The 24308-nt window shown below is 43.2% G+C and overlaps 2 protein-coding genes across 4 annotated transcripts in view; one reads left to right on the top strand and one right to left on the bottom strand.

Moving 5' to 3' along the window:
- The window catches only part of RAD9B (RAD9 checkpoint clamp component B), a 255599-nt gene that overhangs the window by 130742 nt on the left and 100549 nt on the right, over window positions 1-24308 (bottom strand). For 2 of the 3 annotated variants that reach the window (XM_075834597.1, XM_075834587.1), the window contains exons 5-6: window positions 20249-20348; window positions 18621-18727 (exon numbers count right to left, since the gene is read on the bottom strand). The exons of the other annotated variant lie outside the window; for it this stretch is intronic. In XM_075834597.1, coding sequence (XP_075690712.1) covers window positions 18621-18727; window positions 20249-20348 — 207 coding nt within the window. The remainder of the gene's footprint in view (window positions 1-18620; window positions 18728-20248; window positions 20349-24308) is intronic. 3 annotated transcript variants of the gene reach the window in all.
- VPS29 (VPS29 retromer complex component) overlaps window positions 7074-24308 on the top strand; it is a 128790-nt gene continuing 111555 nt past the window's right edge. Inside the window, exon 1 of the mRNA XM_075834685.1 lies at window positions 7074-7281. Coding sequence (XP_075690800.1) covers window positions 7246-7281 — 36 coding nt within the window. The 5' untranslated portion in view covers window positions 7074-7245. The remainder of the gene's footprint in view (window positions 7282-24308) is intronic.

The raw sequence follows: 24308 nt of genomic DNA, 5'->3' as shown, positions 1-24308 counted from the left end.
CATGGATCTCTTGTGGGGGGATAGTAGACCTTTAACATTCCACGTTACTATTTTCATAAAACAGTTAACCGTATTGGGCTATGGTGGCAAGATGAGTATCTCATACATGTTCCTGAGCTTGACCAAATCCAGCAAGCTGGGAAGGTATTTTTATGACTAATTAGCCCCTTTATAACTGCGTTATATATCACGACTCTTCTGTCTTTTAATGGAAAACCAAAACTTTTAACAATTACATAACTTTCCCTTTTATCCTCAAGGGCCCCCTGTATCTCCAAACCCGTAGTTTTCAGCACTTCACTTTTTTCTGACACGGTGCTATCTCCCGCTTTCCTACCTAAATAGGGCAAATCCTCCGACCAATTAACAAAATTCTATATCAACCTTACAACATTTAGTTATTCCCCCAGTATCTTTCATATCCCTTTATCATATATCAGCATATATCTTCTAGAGTGTGTCTGTTGTATAGTATTATTATCATATCATACGGGTATAATGAAATGGGTCATAATTTGTGCTTACCCATTGTCCACCTATATCACATCGTCAGGTTGACTTCAAAAGTCCCCTTTATTTGGAATCCAGAGTCCTTACTTCCCCGCTCGCGGAGTCTGTGGCATTCTTTTTTCCTTTGGCGGTTGACTCTTCACCGCAGGGGTTTGGGACTGCATGGGCACCTCCTTTTCTGGCACTGTTCTTGCACCCGTCGGCGGAAGACTCTCCTGGAGCAAATCTTTAAAAACTTCCTCAGCTTCCCGATGATCTGTGTATATCTGCATGGTGCCACTTGGTGTCGTGACCTTTAATATCGCTGGGTATTGTAGCTGGAATTTTAGCCCCCTGTTGTGGAAAGCAGTGCAGATCTTGCTGAATTGCTTGCGCTTTTTGGAAACTTCAGCTGAGTAGTCCCCAAACATCATGACTGATACTCCATTTAGCTTTGTCGGTCCCTGTCCCATTTTGTAGGATCGCAGTAGGGCTTCCTTGTCTGAGTAATCCAGATATCTTACTATAACTTGTCTGGCTCTCTTACCAGCTCCTGATTGTGGCTGTAAGTGCTGACGGTCTGGGCCCACTCTATGCGCTCTTTCAACTTTACAAGGACCATTCATGTTTAACACTTTTGGCAAATCATATTCGCATATGCGTTTCAAGTGTAAGGCCGGTATGTTTTCAGGAAGGCCTACTATGCGTAGATTGTTTCTTCGGGACCTGTTTTCCAAGTCGTCAATTTTTTTTTTTTCCAACATTAGTTTTTTTTTATTAGTATATCAAAGAAACCACAGGTTACAGATTATACAATGGTACATAGTATCCTTGCAAGGAAGTACCTATACGATGCAAATCAACATTTGAGAAATGACCTGTGGAGGGGGGGAAGGGAATACAGAAGGGAAAAGCAACCGGGGAGGGTAGGGGAAACCAGGATACACACCAAGTATACATTAATCCATACACCTTTGTAGTATTTATGACAATACATTTCCCAATAATCCCCTTTTCTCTGGACTTTTATTCTCAGCAAGAGAACCTATCTATCCACGAACGCTAATTGGGATTTGAAGCGTTCCATTTTATTAAGACGAAGTGCAAAGAGCCTCTCGTACCCACAATGAGATGAAACATTGTCAATCACTTCCCGTATAGAGGGAGCTACATTAGTTTTCCACCGTTTAGCCATTAAAAGTTTAACTGAGAGACATATGTGGGACACAATAACTCTTTGGGACGGCTCTACTGCATCTATATCCAAGGAGAGAAGGGCTAGAGCTGCACTGAGTTCCATCTGGGTACCCACTAAATTGGACAATAAGTCAAACACCTCTTTCCACAATGAAGCAATAACTGGGCATTCCCAAAAGATGTGAAATAATGACCCAACCATCCCACATCCTCTCCAACACAAGGGGCTAGAGGACGGGTACATTTTGGACAATTTGCATGGAGTAAAGTACCATCTCAAAAGTAGTTTGTGGAAAACTTCCAGGAGATTCGAATTCATAGTGGACCTCAATGTCCATTTAATCGCTTTTCCCCATGTCTCAATGTCATATGTGTACCCCAAGTCTACTTCCCATTTTGCCATTTGCGGGGTTTTTGAAATTGCCCTGTCCCCCAGGATTATATCATATAAAGCTCGGGTTAGCTTAGACTCCCCCGTACCGTTCTTAATAATCAAGTCATGTAGCCCAGATGGAATCTGTACCTGTGCATGCGATTTAGATAGCAGAAGATGTCTAACCTGCCTGTATTTAAAAAGATCTGCCTGTGAAATTCCAAATTCCGTACATAGCTCTGAGAAAGTTTTTATATTGTCACTATTAAACAAATCAGATAGTGTCACAATCCCCCGGGCTTCCCAGTTCTTCAATTTTAGGTTAGGAACCAAAAGTTCCAGGGTGTCCACCGGTAGAGGGATCTTGCGGGTAGGAGCGTCAGGGGGTGTTGCCTTTAGAGCCAAGTCGTCAATTTTAAGTGCCATCTTCTGCTTCTCATCTAGTAGTTCCTGGAGTGTCCCATGGGTATCGGCGGCGTCATCTTCTAACATTGAGATGCGTTGTTCCATTTCGTCTAGACGTGCTCCATGTTGAGTAAGTTCTTCAATTTTAGGTTAGGAACCAAAAGTTCCAGGGTGTCCACCGGTAGAGGGATCTTGCGGGTAGGAGCGTCAGGGGGTGTTGCCTTTAGAGCCAAGTCGTCAATTTTAAGTGCCATCTTCTGCTTCTCATCTAGTAGTTCCTGGAGTGTCCCATGGGTATCGGCGGCGTCATCTTCTAACATTGAGATGCGTTGTTCCATTTCGTCTAGACGTGCTCCATGTTGAGTAAGTTCACTTTGAAATTGTTGTAATGAAGCCGATATAGTAGTCGCTAGAGTGTCCTGTATATCTGGCGTTATGCGTTTAGCCACTTCCATGGCCAATTTTTTGTAATCGATCACTGGTGTCATTGTCGCGCCAGAAGCTGATCCCATCCCGTCGTCATCAGAGAGTTGATCCTCATGGTCTGAGGAGGACTGACCTGTGGTCTGTTTCTCCTTGCGGGTCACAGGCGGCATATTGTTACCAAGGGTGTGTGCTTGCGTGGTGTCCCTTGAAACGATCAGGGCAGCAACTGCAGGCGTTTTGAGGGGCGGGACCGTGTCGTGAAATGTCGTCTGTCACTTTCCAGTAGATATCTCGTGCCTGCGATTTTCAGCAGCGTCGATATGTGTCTGTTTATGCGAAGTCGTTTATTCTCTGTTGCCGCTCTCTGATTTCGTACCTTTAGTTTTGCCAGTAATGTTGTGTCCGCTCGCGTTGTCTCTCCTCCCCTGTCTGTGTCATTCAATGTCGGGAGTACTCACGCGGGAACACGGGGCTGTTACTGCTTTTCCGCCGATCTCATCCAAATCCTGGGCATGTGTTCACCCGTCTATCCAGTACTCCTAGGCAAACTGCAGTAGGATGTCAGCCATGCTGCAAAATGGTGTCTGTCTCCCCCAGATAGGCCTCTCGTATCCGCGGTTCTCAACAGAGCCGACCTGTGCCAGCTTGCATGCAGAGATTTATTCTCTGTTGCCGCTCTCCGGTGCCGTACCTTCGATTTAGGTAATGATATTGCGCCTGTGTCTTCTCTCCTCCCCGTGCAGTTTTAAGCAATGTCCGGAGTAATCACGCGGGAGTGCAGGGCTGATACGGCGATTCCGTTGGTCTCGTCTGAACCCTGTTCTGGTGCTCACCCGTCTGCTCAGCACTTCCCAGCAAGTTGAGGTATGATTTTGGTCGTCGACGATGTGGAGGTCGGTCTCTTTAGATAGTTTAGCACGGAGCGTTCTCTGCACCCTCCTCACATGTCAGCGCCGGAACCGGAAGCTTTTTGCTGCCCTGCACACGGGACAGAAGCGCTGCGGAAGGTCTGTGTGTGGGGGCCATCAATCAGAACTTGGTCTGCCCGCCGCTGCCGCCATCTTGCTTCTCCTCAGACCGAGCCACCGCTGACCGTCCAAGCCTTGTGAGAAGCGGCCGTCAAGACACCTTTATTATATTTTTTACGCCGTTCACCGTGCGGGTTAGTTAATGTAATCATTTTATAGTTGGGTTCGTTACAGACGCGGCGATACCAAATATGAGTAACTTTTAACTTTTTTCATAAAGTATTTTGTAAGGGGACAAAGTGTTTTTTTTTAATTTATTTTTTACTTGGGACATTTATTTATTTATTTATTTCAAACTTTATTATAGGCCCCATTCACACGAACGTGTTTTTGCGTCCACAATTACCCCGAAAATCCATGGGAGAATTGCGGACGCATTCATTTCTATGGGCCCATACACACTATCCGTGTTTTCACGGGTCCCCGCATGTCCGCAAATCCGTGACGCATAAACTCAGGACATATCTTATTACGGCCCGCAAATTCGATGCGGACATGCCCATGGACATGGGCCCGTGGAAAATGCGGATACACCTCCGTGTGTCAACCGCAATTTGCGTAAGTGTTGCTAGGTGACGACCGGGAATGAGTTCTGTCATCGTGAAGGCTGGAGAGAGTGTTGGAAAGCAGCAGAGAGCAGCATGGCTTCTATGATCAGCGTTGAGAAGTTAATAATCCTGGTCCAGCACAAGCCCTGTCTATGGGATAAGCGCCTGGAAGAGTATTCTGACAGGAATATAAAAGATCTTGCCTGGCAGGAGGTCTGCGGTGAACTTTATCTGGCAGAGTGGGAGAAGGCAACAAAAGCGCAAAAGAAACGCATGGGTAAGTTTCACACCTTGATGCTGTTTGTTATTTTTTAAAGGGTACTTCTGTCATGTCATAATGACATGTCTGAAGTTTTGATTGGTGGGGGTTGGATCACTGAGACACCCACCAATCGCTGAAACGAAGCTGCAGAAGTGCACGTGTGATTGCTTAGTTTGTGCGATTGGTGGGGGTCTCATGGTTCGGACCACCACCAATCAAAACGTGACATGTCACTATTAGGGCACGGGCAGACGTGGTGGAATTGCTGTTGAATTCAATGCAAAAACTGAAATCTGTGGCAAGTCCGCTGTCTTTTCTGCAACGTCTGAATTACCTGTCAAATATGCAAATGTTGGTGCAAATTTGTTGCGTAAATGCCCCAAATCTGCACCAACATTTTCAGTGGAAAAACTCTACCACTTATGGTCGTGCCCTTACATTTCAGAAGTTCGAGTAACGTTACACTTCAAATATGTTGATCTGTGATTTTTTTTATTTTATCTCATAGTTGACTAGTTGACTTCTAAAGGGGTTAGGACAAGCTTTTGACATCATGTTGTACCTAGGCATTTTATTTTTTATCCGCATTTTGCGGATTACATACGGATGAACTGCGGAGGACATTTCACGGAACACGGTCCTGGAATTTGCGGACCAGAAAAACACTACGGTCGTGTGCATGAGGCCTAACTTTTTTTAACTTTATTTCTAGTCCCACTGGGGGACTTTACTGTGCAGACTACTGATCGCTATTATAATACACTGCAATTCTTTGGTATTGCAGTGTATTATTGCCGGTCAGTGTAAAACTGACAGGCACCTGTTGTTAGGTCATGCCTCTGGCATAGCCGAACAGGCAATTGCTAAAGGCAGACCTGGGGGCCTTTGTTAGGCCCCCAGGCTGCCATAGAACCCATCGGCACCCCGCGATGCACGTGGGGATGCCAGTGGGATGAGAGAGGGAGGCCCCTCCCTCTAAAATCACTCAGATGCAGCGCTCGCTATTCAACACCGCATCTGAGGGGTTAAATATGATCGGAGACAACTGCTAGTGGTCTCCGATCGTTGCCCTGAAGCCCGAGGCTGTTACTAACAGCCCAGGCTTCAGCAGCACCCCGCTGCTGAAGCACCCTGATGCGGGGAAAGTTCCTCTGAAGTGCGGACGTGGAAACGCGTCGCTTCAGAAGAACTACCCTGAACGGCCGATGTAAAAACACTATATGCCGGTCGTTAAGGGGTTAAGGCCGGGCGCGCGCGCGCCATCCAGAGACAGTCTCGATACCAGAAAGTGAGTGCCGGCGCCTCACAGGGGGACAACGCTGCAGGGAACTCACATGCCCATGGCCGCGGCCGTCGAGGGGTAAGTTAGAACGACGGGCCGTGGCCATAGACGTTACAGATGAAAATCAAGAGGGAAGACCCTATTGAATGACTTTTCAGTTGACAGGTTCACACGGCGTGTATTTGATGCATTTTTTGGCCCATTTTAAAACTATAGATTAAGCTTCCCATTTACAACAATGAGAAAGCGCGCTGTTAGTACAAACAACACACTTTTTTACGCAAGCATTTTTTTTAAAAACACATTGCGTAAAAAAAGAAGCATCGAGTCAATTCTTTGGCACGTAAAATGCGTCAAATGTTCCCATAGGCAATGGGAGTCCTAATTACGCGCCAAACAACATGCAAAAAGCACGCACAAAACGGGTCAAAAACGCTTGCATTTTAAAGAGCTCTTCACACTAGTGTACTTGACATGATTACACTTTGTTTTTTTTTGCGCCGTGTGAACATGCCCTAAGGGAATAAGGGAGAAGACAGAAGTCTGTTGTAGGTAAGTATAAGTGTGAAAGTGATTAGAATATGTTTAAATGATGAAATTTTACGTAGACTGCATCTTGTATAGTGGTGTCCATTTTGGATATTTGGAATCCATCTTGTGGCCTGAAGGAGTCATTTTCAGATTAATAACTCATGTTGCTTTAAAGCTAATATATCTATATCAGCAGTGTCTGAAACAATTCTATGTTATTTGTTCTTGAGTCTCTTTCTTGGTACGGAGAACACAGATGAATATTTACCTATTTTTGTGTGATAAGGAGCTGATCATCTTTGAGCGGTCTGGAGAATGACCATGTTTACTATAAGGAAGGGGGTAGTCTTGTAAGGGGGTGATACGGCCCTTCTAAAGTGAACTGTCTTCCCTGTGCATCTTTCATGTTTAGTGGTATTTTTCTTCTGTGTTATCCTGTGTATGCCTGTCATATTATTTAGCAGCCACAAGGTGTCACTGCAGGACGAGTGACTGAGGAGACAGCTGGGTGACAGGAAGTGGAAGTGAGGGAGAGCGATGTGACTCAGGGGGAAGAAAGAAAGAGGACTTGTGTGACAGAGAGGGGGCACAGTGACCAGGCTGCCGCCATTTGTAGGAGAAGGATCCTTGGCTCAATGTTCCTGGAGGAGGACTAGCTGGACATTCACTACAGCTCAGCGGTGTCAGGAGACACAAGGGAAAAGATGTCGTCTTCTTCAACAGAGGAGCAGAAAGCAGAGGTAAGGGTGGTATGCCGCGTGGTAGTGAGTAGCTCTCGCTCTGACCCGCGGAGGCGCACGCGGTAATATATCCGCCGGACTCACGCCGTAGCCAAAGGGCGAGGGGCATAGCTTCCACCTTTGGGGATTCCGCAGTGTGAGTGGTAGCACCACAGTGATCCGCGGAGACGGCCCATTTCCTTCTTGAGACCCGCCGGGCCGGGTCAGTGAGCGCCAGGCGCAGCCACCCATGGGCGGGTAGGACTCCCACGAGGGCGAGTGCCTCAGCTACTGAGAGACTTGATTTGAATACTGTATTGTCGTTATTTGGCCTGTTTGAAATTGTGATTTTCAGTAAACCGTTGATTTGAAAAGAACTGAGTAGTGTTGTGGTGTCCACGTTTAGTCTTACCTAACAGTCTGACTCCTAGCATCTATGACGTGGTATATTTTGGGAACTCATGGTTTTACAATTAAAACGCCCTCTGAGTCTATGATTGGTTTAGGACAAAACATATTGTCACTATATGCTATTGGCTAAATCAAATTCAAATTAAAGAGGCTCTGTCACCAGATTATAAGTGTCGCATCTCCTACATAATCTGATTGGCGCTGTAATGTAGGTGACAGCAGTGGTTTTTATTTTGAAAAACGATCATTTTTGAGCAAGTTATGAGCTAGTTTAGATTTATGCTAATGAGTTTCTCAATGGACAACTGGGCGTGTTTTTTACTTTTTACCAACTGGGTGTTGTACAGAGGAGTGTATGAGGCCGACCAATCAGTGACTAATCAGTGTCCTGCACTTCTCATTGTTCCAGCCCAGCATGATCCACAGCACAGTGTGATTGTGCAGTGAAAGAAGTAAACACGCCCAGTTGCTAAAAACACAATACACGCCCAGTTGGAAATAAGAGAAAACACACCCAGTTGTCCATTAGAAAGGCTCATTTGCATAAATATAAAATTGCTCATAACTTAGCCAAAAATGATAATTTTTAGAAAAAAAAAACGTTACTGTTATCTACATTGCAGCGCCGATCACATGCAATAGGAGATAGGGATTTGCTAATCTGGTGACAGAGCCTCTTTAACGTCATATTGTAAACAGTGTAAGCGATTGGCTGGAATCAAACTGCTCCTACTAAGATATTATTGTAATTGTTTAATGAATAAACGTCAAAAAAAGATTTTGAGCATACAAAGCATGGTCTCTGTGTCATCTTTCTCTCTGATATATATCGATGACCTATGATTTGAAACTGGATAAATCACTAGGGGCAGGGCCAGCTCCAGGTTTATGTGGGACCTTGGGCAACACATACTTAGTAGGCGGCAGTAAAATGGCAGAAAACGTCACCATTTGCCCCCATATAGACATTAGACCCTGTTCATGCCCCGATATAGAAGTTAGGCCCCCAGTTTGTACCCCCACAAATTTAGTGCCCTCTGCCACACAGCCCTCCTCCCAGGTAGTGCCACACAGTGATGTCAGGAGGAGAGAAGTTGTGCCAGGCAGAGCGCTAGAAGCGGCTCTGCTCCGAGACTCCGTCTCTGGGGAAGCCCCTGACATCACTGTTCATATATGGACAGTGATGTCAGGATCAGAGCAATGTCTCAGACAGAGTGCTAGTAGCGCTCTGCCCGGGACATTGGCTCTGGGGTTGCCCCTGACATCACTATGTGGACAGTGATGTCAGGGGCTTCCCCACAGCAGAGCCTTTACTAGCGCTCTTAGCTACTAGCACTCTGCCTGGGATCCTGTAGTGTAGAAAATGGCATAGTGGGGAGATACCTCCCTGCTCTGCCATAGCATTCAATAGTATCTGCATCAATAGCGGCTGCTAGCGGGGCTACAGGGCATGGGGGGGCAGTGACGGCGGGCGGCACGGGCCCCTTCATGCCGCGGGCCCTGTGGAAGCCGCTATGGCTGCTACAGCGATAGTTACGCCACCTCCTAGACAGGGGCTCCCTCTAGAAGCTCCTGGAGGAGTATCAGCACCTGGCGGTCGAGTGGCCCCCTCAAGGGTAGTGGGCCCCGACACTTGCCCGGGTTCGCCGGGTGCTGACGCTGGCCCTGACTGGGGGTATCGGTTGACATACTCAATACAAATTTCAGTCTAATATATTTTGGCTCAGTTGTTGCATCAACAATAAGTATTTTTTTTTTTCATACTACTAACTTTATTTTTTTGTTTTGCAAGTTCCGCTGGGCTGTTTGGACTACGTCGTAGATTCGTTGGACTACATCAATGATCTATGTTTTGTTTTTTTAATAAAATGGCTAACGAAGGTTGTGTGGGAGATTTTTTATTTCAATAAACAAATATTTTCTTAGGGTATATTCACACAGTGCGGTTTAGCCGTATGGCCAAAAACCGCCTTGAAAAACGTTTTTACAACGATTTACAAAAACGTGACAAAATTGTGAATACACTGAGTTTTTTGCAAGCAGAAAAAAATCTGCCTTAGAATTCCTTCAGGACTTTTGAGACAGATTTTGAACTGCCTGTGCTTTTTTTCTGTGGTTTTCGCCCAAGGCCATTGAAGCTAATGCAAGGACTGTGGGCAAAAAATGCCACGAAAAACGCTCGGAAACCAGCACCACAGGTTTTGTCTGCCTCCCATTGATTTCACATGGGAGAAGGGCGCTGTTCCTTCAAAACAGCTGATCGGTGGCACTCGTACACTGCTGCCCCTTCATTCCTTGCTCCTACTTAGAATCTACGTTTAGCGGCAGTTTACAGTGTTACAGCCTTCTTCCATCACATAGGTAGTGTAATGTACTATGTAATCAGTGCTGCTGGTGGTTCAAGTCCCCTAATGGGACAAAAAAAACAAGTTAAAAAATTTTTGGGAAAAAAGTGGAAAAATAAATGTTATAAGTTACAAAAACTACTATAATGGAGGCTGTCCCCAATGTTTCTTTGAGTGAGGGTGGTAGACTCTCTCAGTTGTATATATTACATCCGTGTCTATAAAACGCTGTTGCTGCTTCATCGTATTGGGGTTCGGCCTGACGCTACGTGCCCGAGATGTGGTCTGGAGCCTGCTGACCTCCTCCATATGCTGTGCGATTGCCCGCAACTAGATCTGTTCTGGACCGGTCTCTTGACAATTGTGGGGAGGGTGTTTTCTATGTCGGTGCCCAGGGACCCTAAGGTCTCTTTGTTGGGTTTTGTAGATGGGCTGCCTCTGGACTCACATGGGAAGGTGGCTGTAGGGAGACTGCTGTATGTGGCTCGAAAGTTGATGCGCAAGAGTTTATAACAAAAGTGAACCTGTTGCTTCTTAATGAAAGGCCTGTTTTTCTTAACATTGCAGCGTCTGCTAAATTCACCAAACTATGGGCGTCTTGGCTGGACACTGATAGTCTGGCTTGTATCTCACTGCGCAGGGATAGAGGGGGGGTGTTAGGTATTTAGGGTGCCTAGTGTATAGGGGGTGGGATAATGGAGGCTTGATGTGTATGTGATCATGGGTAATAATGTACGTGGCTGTTTGGAGGAATCTCGGGGGCAAAATATGTATCTATGCAGGTATATGCTAAGTTGCCCTTTGACATATGGGGAATTAATGGTCTTATGTAACTTTATTTATATCTGCCCTGCGTGGCGAGTACTTCCTGTGTCTATGTACAGGTCCTGTCCTTCTTGTTATTTTTAGCTGCTTGGTTGAGCGAGGAGGGTGGGTGGTGGGGGGGGGGGGGTCTTTTATATATGGTTTTGTATTTGTTGAAAATGTTCAATAAAAAGTATTTGATTAAAAAAAAATGAGTTACAAAAACTGCTTTTTTTCCTATAAGTCTTTTATTATAGGAAAAAAATGAAAACGTAAAAAAAAAAAACAACTACACATATCACCGCATTCATAACGACCCAAACTATAATGTTATTTTTCCCGCACGATGAACACCACAAAAAAAAACCAATGCCAGAATCGCTATTTTTTGCTCACCACCCCTCCCAAAATATGTAATAAACAGTTAGCAAAAAGTGACATGTACCGCAAAATATGTAAAGGAGGGGATTGCCTGCAGACAACCAAGCCCAATTTCCCAACTACCGATTAATAGAAGAACAAACTTTATTAAGCTTCGTATAGCAAGACAGACCACATAGAATTGTATTAAAATTATCACTACCTACTGGGAAAGTCACCATCCCCCAGCCCTTAAAAAAGGGATACCCATAGGCCAGTATTTAAGAGCCAAACGTAATTGCTCCAATGAATTATCTTTTCAAGCCGAATGCGATGGACTCTTTAATAAGTTCAGAGCACGAGGATATCCTAAAAAGTGGCTACACAGAGCCTATGCCAGGGCAAGGGCATCTGAGGGAAACGACTTACTGTCGAATAGGGGAAACAAATCTATCAAAACAGGATCATCCAGTGCCATTCGGTGTATAGGCACCTTTGATGCATGTTCTCCACAGGTTGTCCAAATTTTACAAAAACATTGGGCTATTCTCACCGCCGATCCTGATCTGAAGGACGCTGTTACAGTCAATCCAAGCATCACCTATTGTAGGGGAAGGAACTTACGGGACTTTTTAGTACATAGTCATTATTCAAAACAATCCAATGCCCCATCTACTTGGCTTAGATCACCAGTGAAGGGATTTCATCCCTGTGGCAGATGTTCTTTCTGCCCTTTGATGCTGACTGTTAAGAACTTCATAAATCCTACTGATGGCAAATCATATCGAATTGAACAATTTCTCAACTGCCAGAGTAGCGGGGTTATTTATATTGTTAAATGTCCCTGCCCTAAGCTGTATGTGGGAAAAACTATACAGGAGCTGAGAAGACATGTATCTAAACATCTTAGCACCATTAATTGTACTCTCTGAAGACATATCCATGAATTCCATGAGGGTAACCCTAAGCTGCTTAAGTTTTGGGGTATCACCCAGATTAAAATGGGCCCTAGAGCGGGCAATCTCGACCGTAAACTCTTGCAAGAAGAGGCACGGTGGATTCACCGTTTGAACACCATGTCTCCCTCAGGTCTGAACGAGGGGTTTACCTTCAGTGCGTTTCTCTGACTCTATGTCAATATTTCATTTTTACTCTTATGTTTATTTTCTTGGATATATAATAAAGCCACCATTAGTTGCTTACCTGTCATAAACCGAATAACTGACACTTTTGTTACGAATTTAAATTGACCATACACACCAAAATGTGATGGTCTCAATACGTTATCCACAATTGATTCATGACATTGACCACATGGTCATGGCGGTTTATTGTCACCGACACTATGTATTTTTTACCCTAGCTCTGTTAAATCTTCAAATGGACCGTATATTCCCTTCTGTGGTTCCTCGAATTGTGTCATGGTTTCTCGACTAGTACCATTGTCTGAATGCTAATTCTACTATTCTAAATACTTACCATACTATTATATAGGAATTGGCTCTTCTTTTGTTCTAAGTCCGTATACCTTATTGATGCGCCTGCGCTTGTCTCATGCGAGACCGCTGATAATAAGTTTCGCTGTTCTAACTTACTAACCTGCAGACATTGGCTGTGACTAAGCCCTGATGCAGGTACTAAGTCCTAAACTGTTCATCAGCGCATGCGCCGATAATCCTCCTTGGATACTTATGGGCTAAGATACAATATGTGCACTAAGTCCCTCTTTACTGTGGATGCGCATGCGCCGTATCCTATTCCTCATTGGTGTACCTTATCTGCTCTCCTATTTGTCGGTCGTTCTTTCTGAACGGCGGGCCAGTTTTCTTCAATGTCATTGGTCGTTTTGCCGACACACCCTCTGATACGTCATGTGACAGGTCCATATTAAGATTTTATTTTGCCGCGCCGCCATTAGCCCCGTGTACCCCGTGTACCCCGTAGCGAAACATGTCGGGGGGGCTGTCAAGATTTTAATACCTACCGCTGACCGGACTTACTATCCACCTATTAGTCAATTTAACAATTTAACTTGCTAATGATAGGAATCCGTGTTCCTATTTCTATTACTCTATATGCCTGTATTCATACAGGTTATCTACCTTGATGTCCGGTCTTAGGTAGTGATAATTTTAATACAATTCTATGTGGTCTGTCTTGCTATACGTAGCTTAATAAAGTTTGTTCTACTATTAATCGGTAGTTGGGAAATTGGGCTTGGTTGTCTGCAGGCAATCCCCTCCTTTCTAAATTGTATATTGTGCCCGCCAACTACCTGGGGTCTCCCCTACGCCTTGTTCTCATGTACCGCAAAATAGTACAAATAAAAACTACAATCCGTCCCACATAAAACAAGCCCTTACACAGCTTTTTTTTACTGAAAAATAAAAAAGTTATAGCTCTCAGAATATGGTGACGCAAAAAATGTATAATTATTTCATAAAAAATTTATTTTATTGTGCAAACGCTACAAAAATAAATAAATTATTATATACATACGGTATCGCCATAATCGTATCGACCCGCAGAGTATAGTAAAAAAAAAAAGATATTGTCAGAATTGCTGTTTTTTGGACACCTTGCTTGTCAAAAAATGGAATAAAAAGTGATAAAAAAAAAAAATCGCACGTATGTATCCCAATATGGTACCAATGAAAACGATGGTACCAAATAAGCCCTCACACAGCTCAGTTGGAGAAAAAAATAAAAAAGTTCTGCCTCTCAGAATATGGCGATGCAAAATGTGCAGAGCGTTCTAAACGCGGAAAAGATTGGCCACTATTTATCAGTGTGACACTGGCCCCACATCTGCGGATTATTATTTATTTGCCGCATTATTATACCCTCTTATTATACTTATGTATGATGCTAGGAGCCCGGCTCCCTGCACTGTGTTCGGTCCGGGACTTGCAGCTGAAATACGTCCGTCAATTACGGACGTAATGACCTCGTGTGAATCCTGCCTAAGTGTGCAGTTTCCAAAATGGGGTCACTTCTTGTAGGTTTGTTTTACTACAGAGCCCTGCACTTCTCGGCCAATGCTGTGAAAATCACCGAAATGGGCCTCAAATGCACATGGTGCTCTTTCACTCCTGAGCTCTGGCGTATGTCCAGGAGAATGACAAATGCCTTTAGAGATGTAGTTTACAAAATGGGGTCACTTTTTGGGTGTTGCCACGAACTGGACCTCGGCTTTGTTTTTGGATTTACCCTTTTGCTCACTGATTTGGACATTCTGCTTTCGGCTGGTTTTGGCATCTGCAACTCCTGGTAATCTTCTGTTTTGTGATTTGAACTTACAATCTCTCCTGCTTGTGAACTCTGTTTGCTGATTACCCCTCTGGCTTGTCTAGTTTTCTGTTCTGGTATTGCCTGCATTGCATCTCCTGTCCAACACCGTATTCTGTTAATGCAACCTTGGTTCTATGCAGCCAAATCCAACCTGCCTTACGGTGGGCTCTAGTGAAGACCATAGAGTAGCCTTAGAATCTGCTGTGATGGATTTGAGGTAGCGGATTATTTGCACCCTTAATCCAGTCTCCAGCTGTCTTTGTGGAATCGCTTACAGGGCAATTCCATAAAACTTGCACTCTGGGAATTGCTCAACTAGTAATTCCATGACACAAAATGATGCTCCTTCCCTTCTGAGCTCTGCCAAGTGCTCAAACAGCAGTTTAGTGCCAAATATGGGGTATTGCCGTACTTGGAAGAAATTGAATAACAAATTGTGTGGTGTTTTTCTTCTATTATCCCTTGTGAAAATGAAGAATTGGGAGCTAAAACTACATATTTCTGGCAAAATTTAAATTTTTCATTTTCACTGCCTAATTCTAAAAACATGTATGAAAAACATGTGGGGGTGAAAATGCTCACTACACCGCTAAATTAATTCCTCAATGGTTGTAGTTTCCAAAATGGAGTCACTTTAAGGGGTTTCCCCTGTACTGGTACCTCAGAAGCTCAGCAAATGGGACATGGAGCCCAGAAACCAATCCAGAAAAATCTACATGCCAAATAGCGCTCCTGCCTTTCTGAGCCCTGCCGTTTGTCCAACCAGCAGTTTATGGCCACATGTGGGGTATTGCCATACTCGGGAGAAATTAGAATACAAATTTTAGGGTGCTTTTTCTCCTTTATCTCTTGTGAAAAATACAAAATTCAACATTTTAGTGGAAAAAATTTTGATATTCATTTTCACAGCCTAATAAAATAAATTCTACAAAAAACCTATGGGGTCTAAATGCTCACTATATCCCTAGATAGATTCCTTAAGGGATGTAGTTTCCCAAATAGGGTCACTTTTTGGGGTTCTACACTGTTTTGGAGCTTCAGGGGTTTTGCAAATGTGACATGGCACCCGAAAACCATTCCAGCTAAATTTGAGTTCCAAAAGCCAAATGGTGCTCCTTCCCTTATGAGTCCTGCCGTGTGTTCAAACAGTAATTTATTACCACATATGTGGTATTGCCGTACTCGGGAGTAATTGCTTTTCAAATGGAGTGCTTTTTCTCCATTATGCCTTGTAAACATTTTAAAAATGTCTACATTTTATTGGAAAAAATTTAGATTTTCATTTTTATGGCCTAATTCCACTAAGTTAAGCAAAAATCTTTAGGGTTAAAATGCTCACTATACCCGTCTATAAAATCTTTGAGGGGTGTAGTTTGCCACATGGGGTCTTTTTTAGGGTATTTCCTTTGTTTTCGTACCACAAGAGTTCTTCAAACCTGATATGGTGCCTAAAATATATTGTAATAAAAACTTCTGAGGCCACTGCTTCAGTCCATTAGCACACTAGAGCCACATGTGGGATATTTCTAAAAACTGCATAATCTGGACAATAAATATTGAGTTGTGTTTCTCTGGTAAAACCTTCTGTGTTACATGAAAAATTTGAAAAAAAGGGATTTTCTGCAAAAAAAATTAAATTTGTAAATTTCACCTCCACTTTGATTTAATCCCTGTGAAACGCCTAAAGGGTTAAGAATCTTTCTAAATGCTGTTTTGAATACTATCAGAGGTGCAGTTTTTAAAGTGGGGTGACTTATAGGGTTTTCTAAAAGCCTGAAAAGAAAAGGATTCTGAAATTTTAGTGAAAATGTAAAGGATCGGCCAGACACAGCTTCTGTGTCGACGCCCGTGGTTACTCACTCTGCACCTGCTCCTAAGGGGAGATTCACACGAACGTTGCGTTTTTGCGCACGCAAACAACGCGGCGTTTTGCGAGCGCAAAAACCATTTGACAGCTGCGTGTGTCATGCGTGTCTGATGCGCGGCTGCGTGATTTTCGCGCAGCCGGCATCATAGAGATGAGGCTTGTCGATGCCCGTCACTGTCCAAGGTGCTGAAAGAGCTAAATCTTTCAGCACCCTCGACAGTGAATGCCGAACACAACAGCGAAAAACATGTAAAAAAAAATATAAAGTTCCTACTTACCGAGAACTTCCCGGCCGTTGCCTTGGTGACGCGTCCTTGGTGACGCGTCCATGGTGACGCGCCTCTCTTGACATCGGGCCCCACCTCCCTGGATGACGCGGCAGTCCAAGTGACCGCTGCAGCCTGTGATTGGCTGCAGCCTGTGCTTGGCCTGTGATTGGCTGGAGCTGTCACTTGAACTGAAGTGTCATCCCGGGAGGTCGGACTGCAGGAAGGAGACAGGAGTAATCGGTAAGTTAGAACTTCGTTTTTTTTTTACAGGTTCATGTATTTTGGGATCACAAGTCACTGTCCATGGTGCTGAAACAGTTTAACTCTTTCAGCACCATGCACAGTGAATGTCTCCCGACGTCGCGGACCGGAAATTTTTTGGCCGGGTTCGGCCAAAACGAGTTTGGCCGAACCCGGTGAAGTTAGCTTCGGTTGTCGGGGTTCGCTCCTCGCAAAGACACTCCGTTTGGATGCTTGGAAACAGAAAAGCACGTGGTGCTTTTCGGTTTTCATTCATCCTTTTCACTGCTGTTGCGCGAATCACGCTCGTCCCACGGAAGTGCTTCCGTGTGGTGCGCGTGATTTTCACGCACCCATTGACTTCAATGGGTGCGTGATGCGCGAAATACGCAGAGTTATTGAACCTGTCGCGCTTTTTGCGCAGCAGACAAACGCTGCGCAAAAAGCACGGACTGTGTGTACTGCCCCATAGACTTGTATTGGTCCATGCGTGCCGCGTGAAAACCACGCGGCCCGCACGGACCGAATACACGCTCGTGTGAATCCCCCCTAAGTCTGGTCGAGTAACCCCTTCTTCCACCAATCAGCCTGGGAGGCTGAGGAGTGGGAGAGCCTATCACAGCCTGGCCAGACGGAGCTAGCTCCCGCCCTCTGTCTATTTATACCCTCACTTCCTGCTCCTCCTTTGCCTGTGATTCTTTCAGTCTGTTTCCTGGCTTGCTGCTGCTGTTTACTACTTGTCTTCTGCTTCATATTGACCCTGGCTTGACTGACTATTCTCCTGCTCTGCGTTTTGTACCTCGTCCTCTCCTGGTTTGACTCGGCTCGTTCACTATTCTCCTGCTCTGCGTTTTGTACCTCGTCCACTCCTGGTTTGACTCGGCTCGTTCACTATTCTTGTTGCTCACGGGGTTGCCGTGGGCAACAGCCCAATTTCCCTTAGCTTCTGTGTACCCTTGTTTGTTTGTCTGTCGTGCACTTAGTGAGCGTAGGGACCGTCGCCCAGTTGTACGCCGTCGCTTAGGACGGGCCGTTGCAAGTAGGCAGGGACTGAGTGGCGGGTAGATTAGGGATCACCTGTCTGTCTCCTTACCCTGCCATTACAGAAAATGTGAGAAATTTCTGCATAAATTTCTAAGAATTGTAACATCCTAGAAAAATAAAAGAATGTTCAAAAAACGATGCCAACATAAAGTAGACATATGGGAGATGTTAATTAGCAACTATTTTTGTGCTATTACTATCTGTCTTACAAGCACTTAGATTTAGAAAACTGCAAATTTTTCCAAATTTTCTGTCAATTATGCTATCTTTCACAAATAAACACTGAATGTATTGACCAAATTATACCCCTAACATAAAGTATAATGTGTCACGAGAAAACCATCTCAGAATTAATAAAGGCATTCCAAAGTTATTACTACATAAAGTGACACATGTCAGATTTGAAAAATGGGCTCTGAGCATTAAGGCCCAAACTAGGTTGCTTCAGTAAGGGGTTAAGGCCATAATAGCCCAGTCCTACTCGGGACCACGGTTCCCTTGATCGCTAGGGATCCCAGCGGTGGGACCCCCAGCGATCAAACACTCACCATCCATCCTGTGGTAGGTGATACGTTTTTAAGTAATTGTGGTGGAATAAACCGTTTAATGATGTCACAAGTTTCCACAGCAACTTCCTTAATGCGGATGTAACAAGTTCATGGCTAAGGGTCACCATAGATGAGCAAGATGTAAATGGCACAAATATAAATTAGGTTGACACAGTGTTACCAGAATCTTCCTCGCTATAGCTTTTCAATATAATTTTGTGAGGCGTAGAAACAAGCGTGATTTCCTCCTGACATCTTGGAAAGTGAATTATAATATCAGATAATGCCCTGTAAACAAACATACGATTACTTTGCATAGAGTATACAATTGACTTTGTTTTCCAAAAAGATAAGTTTTTGGTATAAAATAAAAATGTATACATATAGGAACAATGGGGCAGCTTTACACAGATTTTTGCACCTCTCTAGACAGTTAAACATTTTCCTTAAAAAGTTTAGTGGCTTAAAATGCACAAAAGATCTGGCACAAAATTCTGTTGCAAAATAAGCCAAATCAAAAGGTGGTATAAGGAGGAGAAGAATGTCTCGCAAGTCTAACAAGATGCACCAAATTTATCATACAGCATGCATCACTGTGATAATTGTAGTACATCTTCTGACTGCCTGGTCTAAGTTTACACTATCTAAAACTTAGGCCCCATAGACATGGCCGTAATTTTGAAACGCAAATATAGATCGTAATTGCGGATCAAAGCACGCACCCATTCATTTCTATTGCCCACGGACACCTTCCTGTATATTTATGAGAAGGTGTCCGGGATGTAGAAATGACCCGCAAAAAATAGGACATGACATATTTTTTAATTTTGCGGACCGTGCTCCCATACTTTATAATGGGAGCACGGCCCGCAAATGCGGGTGACTGTCCGCAGCCATCCGTGCCCATAATCACCGGCCGTGATTATGGGCACGGCCGTGTGAATGTGGCTTTACACAGCATTAGTAAAGCTTCCCCAATACGTGGCGTATCTTAAACTGGTAAAAAAAAATGGTCTTGTTTCTTAAAACAACCGAACAGATGAAATTGCCATTTAGAAAACTAAGTTCAATGGAGTCAGTAAAAATTTCTCCTTTAGCAGTTGTCCCGGTGCATATTGAGCAGGAAATTCAAAGATTATTATCAGAGAAACCTGTATAACAATATGAATAATATGAAAAAATAAAGATAATGATAGGTACTCTTTTAAAGGCACTACTAGAGCATGTGGAAAAATCCGCCATATAATTGGTCAATAATCCACCACAGAAATGTGAAACTGACCCTCGGATTTGCCATGGTTTTGAACTGAAAACTGCTTCATTTCTGAATGCAGATTAGCCCCATTCAATGGGGCTAATCTGCCTGTGGCTACCCGACGCTGTTTAAATGGTGGAATATGTGGCGGGAAACTGCGTCATAAAGTCACATGTCCCTTTTTTTTTTTAGCAACACAGTTTTCTTTTCTACTTGTTAAATACAATGGGATGCTTTTTACAAGTAGAATTCACACTATTTCCGATGTGGAAAATGCGTCGGAATCAGCGTGAATTCTCTGCTGTGTAAACAAGGCCTTACATATACCATGTAATTGGTATTGCAGGGGAAATGTATAGCCCAGATTCCTCTGACAATCGCAGCTAATCTATTCTATTCCTATAGAGGCAGTGTGCAGATATAACAAATATCAGTGGTAGAAACTACCAACATAAGAAGGGCATATGATATATAAATTAATACATTAAATGTATGTTTCAGACATAAATACACCTGGTAACAAGCGGATTTGTATACTTGTCAAATAAGCATACCTGGACTGGATCTGTAGTACATTAGGACACGAGGATTTTGAATACACTGCTTGTATTGGTTCACAGTCCTCATAGGCCAGGTTGTAAGTTTTAGTAAGACCTTGAAAAACGATATAATATATAATACAGTGTATTGTACTACTCTCAGTTATACTCATATCAGAACTGGGAAAATGTTTGCTAATGAACAATACATGATTACAAATCATTAACCAAGATTAAGATTAAGGTTTGTTTTTTCAGTTTTTCTGCTCTGTCAGCTCCAGAGCAGAACAACGAGAAAAACTAAAGAGGTGAATCCGTCACACAAACAACTCCCAATGGAACCCATTGACTTTGTGGGGTTTTCTTGTGCAACAATGTCAAGAGTGTACCGAGAAAGGTGTGATCAAGATAATACATCCAGCGAAAGGGGATCCCGTGGATGTAAACAACTTGCCGACTAAATGGGTCAGAGGAGGATGTCAAGAATCGTTCTGAAGGACATCCGATGCACAGTCAAGCAAAATGCTGGTTCTCCAACAAATATGTCCGAAGCCACAACATGTCCTTCCTTGGAACAGATGGGCTATAACAGTAGATGGCCATGTGGAGTTATGGTGTGGAGAACTTTTCTTGGCACACCCTGGGTCCCCTGATACACTATATGGACAAAAGTATTGTGACACTGACACAATACACCTACAGATGCTTTTATAACATCCAATTCTAAACCCATAGGCATTGATAGGGATTTGAACCCCCTTTACAGCTAAAACAGCTTCCACTCTTCTGGGAAGACTTTTTACAAGATTTTAGAGTGTGTCTAATTGCTAATTCATCCAGAAGAGCATTTTTTAGGTCAGAAACTGATGTTGGATGAGAGGGCCAGGCTCATAATCTTCATTCTAGTTCATCCGAAAGGTGTTCGATGGAGTTAAGGTCAGGACTATGTGCGGGGGCTAGTCAAGTTCTACCACACCAAATTCACCCAACCATGCCTTTATGGACCCTGCTCTGTGCACTGGAGCACAGTCATGCTGAAACAGAAAAGGGCCTTCCCAAAACTGCTCCCACAAAGTGGGAAGTATAAAATTGTCCAAAATGTCCTGGTACGGTATGCTAAAGATTTTCCTTCACTGGAACTAAGGGGCCTAGGCTAAACCTTGAAAAACTACCCAATAGCATTATCCCTCCTCCACCAGATTTTACAGTTGGCACAATGCAGAAGGCAGGTAACTTTCTCCAGGAATTCACCAAACCCAGGCTCGTCCATCAGACTGTCAGATAGAGAAGCGTGATTCGTGACTCCACAGAACACGTTTCCACTGCTCCAGAGTCAGTGGCAGCATGCTATACATCACTCCATCTGACGCTTGGCATTGTGCTTGGTAATGTAAGGCTTGCGTGCAGCTGCTCACCCATGCCATGTAGCTCCCGATGCAGTTTTTGGGCTGATGTTATTACCAGAAGAGGTTCAGAACTCTGCAGTTAATGAGTCAGCAGAGTGTTGACGACTTTTATCCACTATGCGCCTCAGCACTCGGCGACCCCGCTTTGTAAAGTTTTGTGGTCTGCCACTTCGTGGCTGAATTGCTGTGGTTCCTAAACGCTTCCACTAAATAAAACACCTGAATTCAATGAATAAGAGGGGTGTCCCACTACCTTTGTCCAAATAGGATCCTGTGGATGGACATTTGAACAGTAGGGCTTACCTAAGAATTGTGGCCGACCAAGTTAATTTCTTCATGGCAGCTGTTTACCCTAAGACAGAAGGATATTTTAGCAGCTAATGCGAGAAGCTATCCTGTCCACATAGGCCAATAGTCCTTCAACACCTAGTTGTATCTAGGCAGGGTCTAGATACCAGAGAATCCTCCAGTGGGCCCAGGCTCTGACACAATAATGGGACCTAAAGGTCCAGCAGAAGACAACCCGTTTGGAGGTGACTTTGGAGCCAATAACTTACCATTAGAGTCTATTTATTTTGGGATGATTCACAAAATACCTATTAGACCTTATTAATGATACATCCTGTGTCTACAATGATAACAACAAGGTCTATGATAAAATTAAAGTGAACATGTTCTATAAAGATGGAGGGTAAGCCTTCAGAATCATCTCCTCTGGTGGGCCCAAGGAACCCCAGTCCGACGCTGCATTTATGCCACGATGAATTGCTGCAGTTCTGAAGGCCAATATGAAGTGTAATATATATATATATATATATATATATATATATATATATATATATACACAAACACACACACACACACACACACACACACACACACCACTGTTCATTAATTTCAATACACCACCCAAATCATCAATTTAATGGAAATGAACAAAAGAAGCTAGTTTGTGATGAATATGAATTTACTGTATTTAGCGACATAAGCATGTTTTGTACTCATGAACATTGTTTACAAATGAGATAACCCTTGATTTCATAAAATTTTTCTCTAATCAAAGTATCCACCCTTAGCAGCTATCACGGCAGTGCAAATACAGGGCATTCTATTGGTCAACTTGTCTAAAGTTTCAGTTCCGTTTGCGGCCCACTTCTTTTGTAGCAACTACCAAAAGTGATTTTTGCTCGTAACTTGCACATCTTAACCCCTTAAGGACGCAGCCACTTTTGGACCAAATGACAGAGCCTCATTTTTTAAATCTGACATGTGTTAATATATGTGGTAATAACTTCGGAATGCTTTTACCTATCTAAGCGATTCTGAGATTGTTTTCTCGTTACGTATTGTACTTTATGTCAGTGAAAAAATTTGGTCGATAAATTCAATATTTTTTTTGTGAAAAACACCAAAATTTAGAGAAAATTTGCAAAAATTACCATTTTTCTAAATTCAAATGTATCTGCTTGTAAGACAGATAGTTATACCACACAAAATAGTTACCAGTTAACATTTCCCATATGTCTACTTTATGTAGGCATAATTTTTTGAACATCCTTTTATTTTTCTAGGACGTTACAAGGCTTATAAGTTTAGCAGCAATTTCTCGGATTTTCAAGAAAATTTCAAAAGCCTATTTTTTTAAGGAACAGTTAAGTTCTGAAGTGGCTTTGAGGGCCTTATATATTAGGAAACACCACAAATCATCCCATTTTAAAAACTGCATCCCTTAAAGTATTCAAAACAGCATTTAGAAAGTTTCTTAACCCTTTATGCTTTCACAGGAATTAAAGCAAAGTGGAAGGGAAATTTGCAAATTTCATTTTTTTGGCAGAAATTCCATTTGAATCCATCTTTCCTGTAATACTGAAGGTGTTTTTTTTTTTTCAAGGGAAACACAACTGAATATTGCCCTGATTCTGCAGTTTTTAGAAATATCCCACATGTGGCCCTAGTGTGCTAATGGACTGAAACAAAAGCCCCTGAAGCAAAGGAGCACCTAGTGGATTTTTGGGCCTTCCTTTTCTTAAATTATATTTCAGGCACCATGTCAGGTTAGCAGAGGTCTTGTGGTGCAAAAACCAAGGAAACCCCACAAAAGTGACTCCATTTGGGAAACTACACCCCTAGAGAAATTCCTCTAGGGGTGTAGTGAGCATTTTGACCACTAAGGTATGTCATAGATTTCATTAGAATTGGGCAGTGAAAATGAAAAATTACATTATTTTCCAATAAGATGTAGCTTTACCTCCGAATTTTTAATTTTTTCAACAAATAAATGAGGAAAAGCACCCCAACATTTGTAAAGCAACTTCTCCAGAGTACAAAAATACCCAACATGTGGTCATAAACTGCTGTTTGGGCAAGCGGCAGGACTCAGAAGGGAAGGCATGCCATTAGCTTTTGGATTACAGATTTTGCTGGATTGATTTCTCTGCACCATGTCGCATTTGTAAAGCTCCTAAGGTACCAGTACAGTGGAAACCCCCCAAAAGTGATTCCATTTGGGAAACTACACCCCTAGAGGAATTCATCTAGGGGTGTAGTGAGCATTTTGACACCCCAGGTGTTTCATAGATTTCATTAGAATTGGGCAGTGAAAATGAAAAATTATATTTTTTTTTTCCACTAAGACGTAGGTTTAGGTCAAAATGTTTCATTTTCTCATC

This window comes from Rhinoderma darwinii, chromosome 1, assembly GCF_050947455.1.
Source record: "Rhinoderma darwinii isolate aRhiDar2 chromosome 1, aRhiDar2.hap1, whole genome shotgun sequence".
Lineage (NCBI taxonomy): Eukaryota > Metazoa > Chordata > Amphibia > Anura > Rhinodermatidae > Rhinoderma > Rhinoderma darwinii.
The sequence above is the reverse complement of the archived record's forward strand: the minus strand, read 5'-3'. Positions and strand labels throughout refer to the sequence as shown.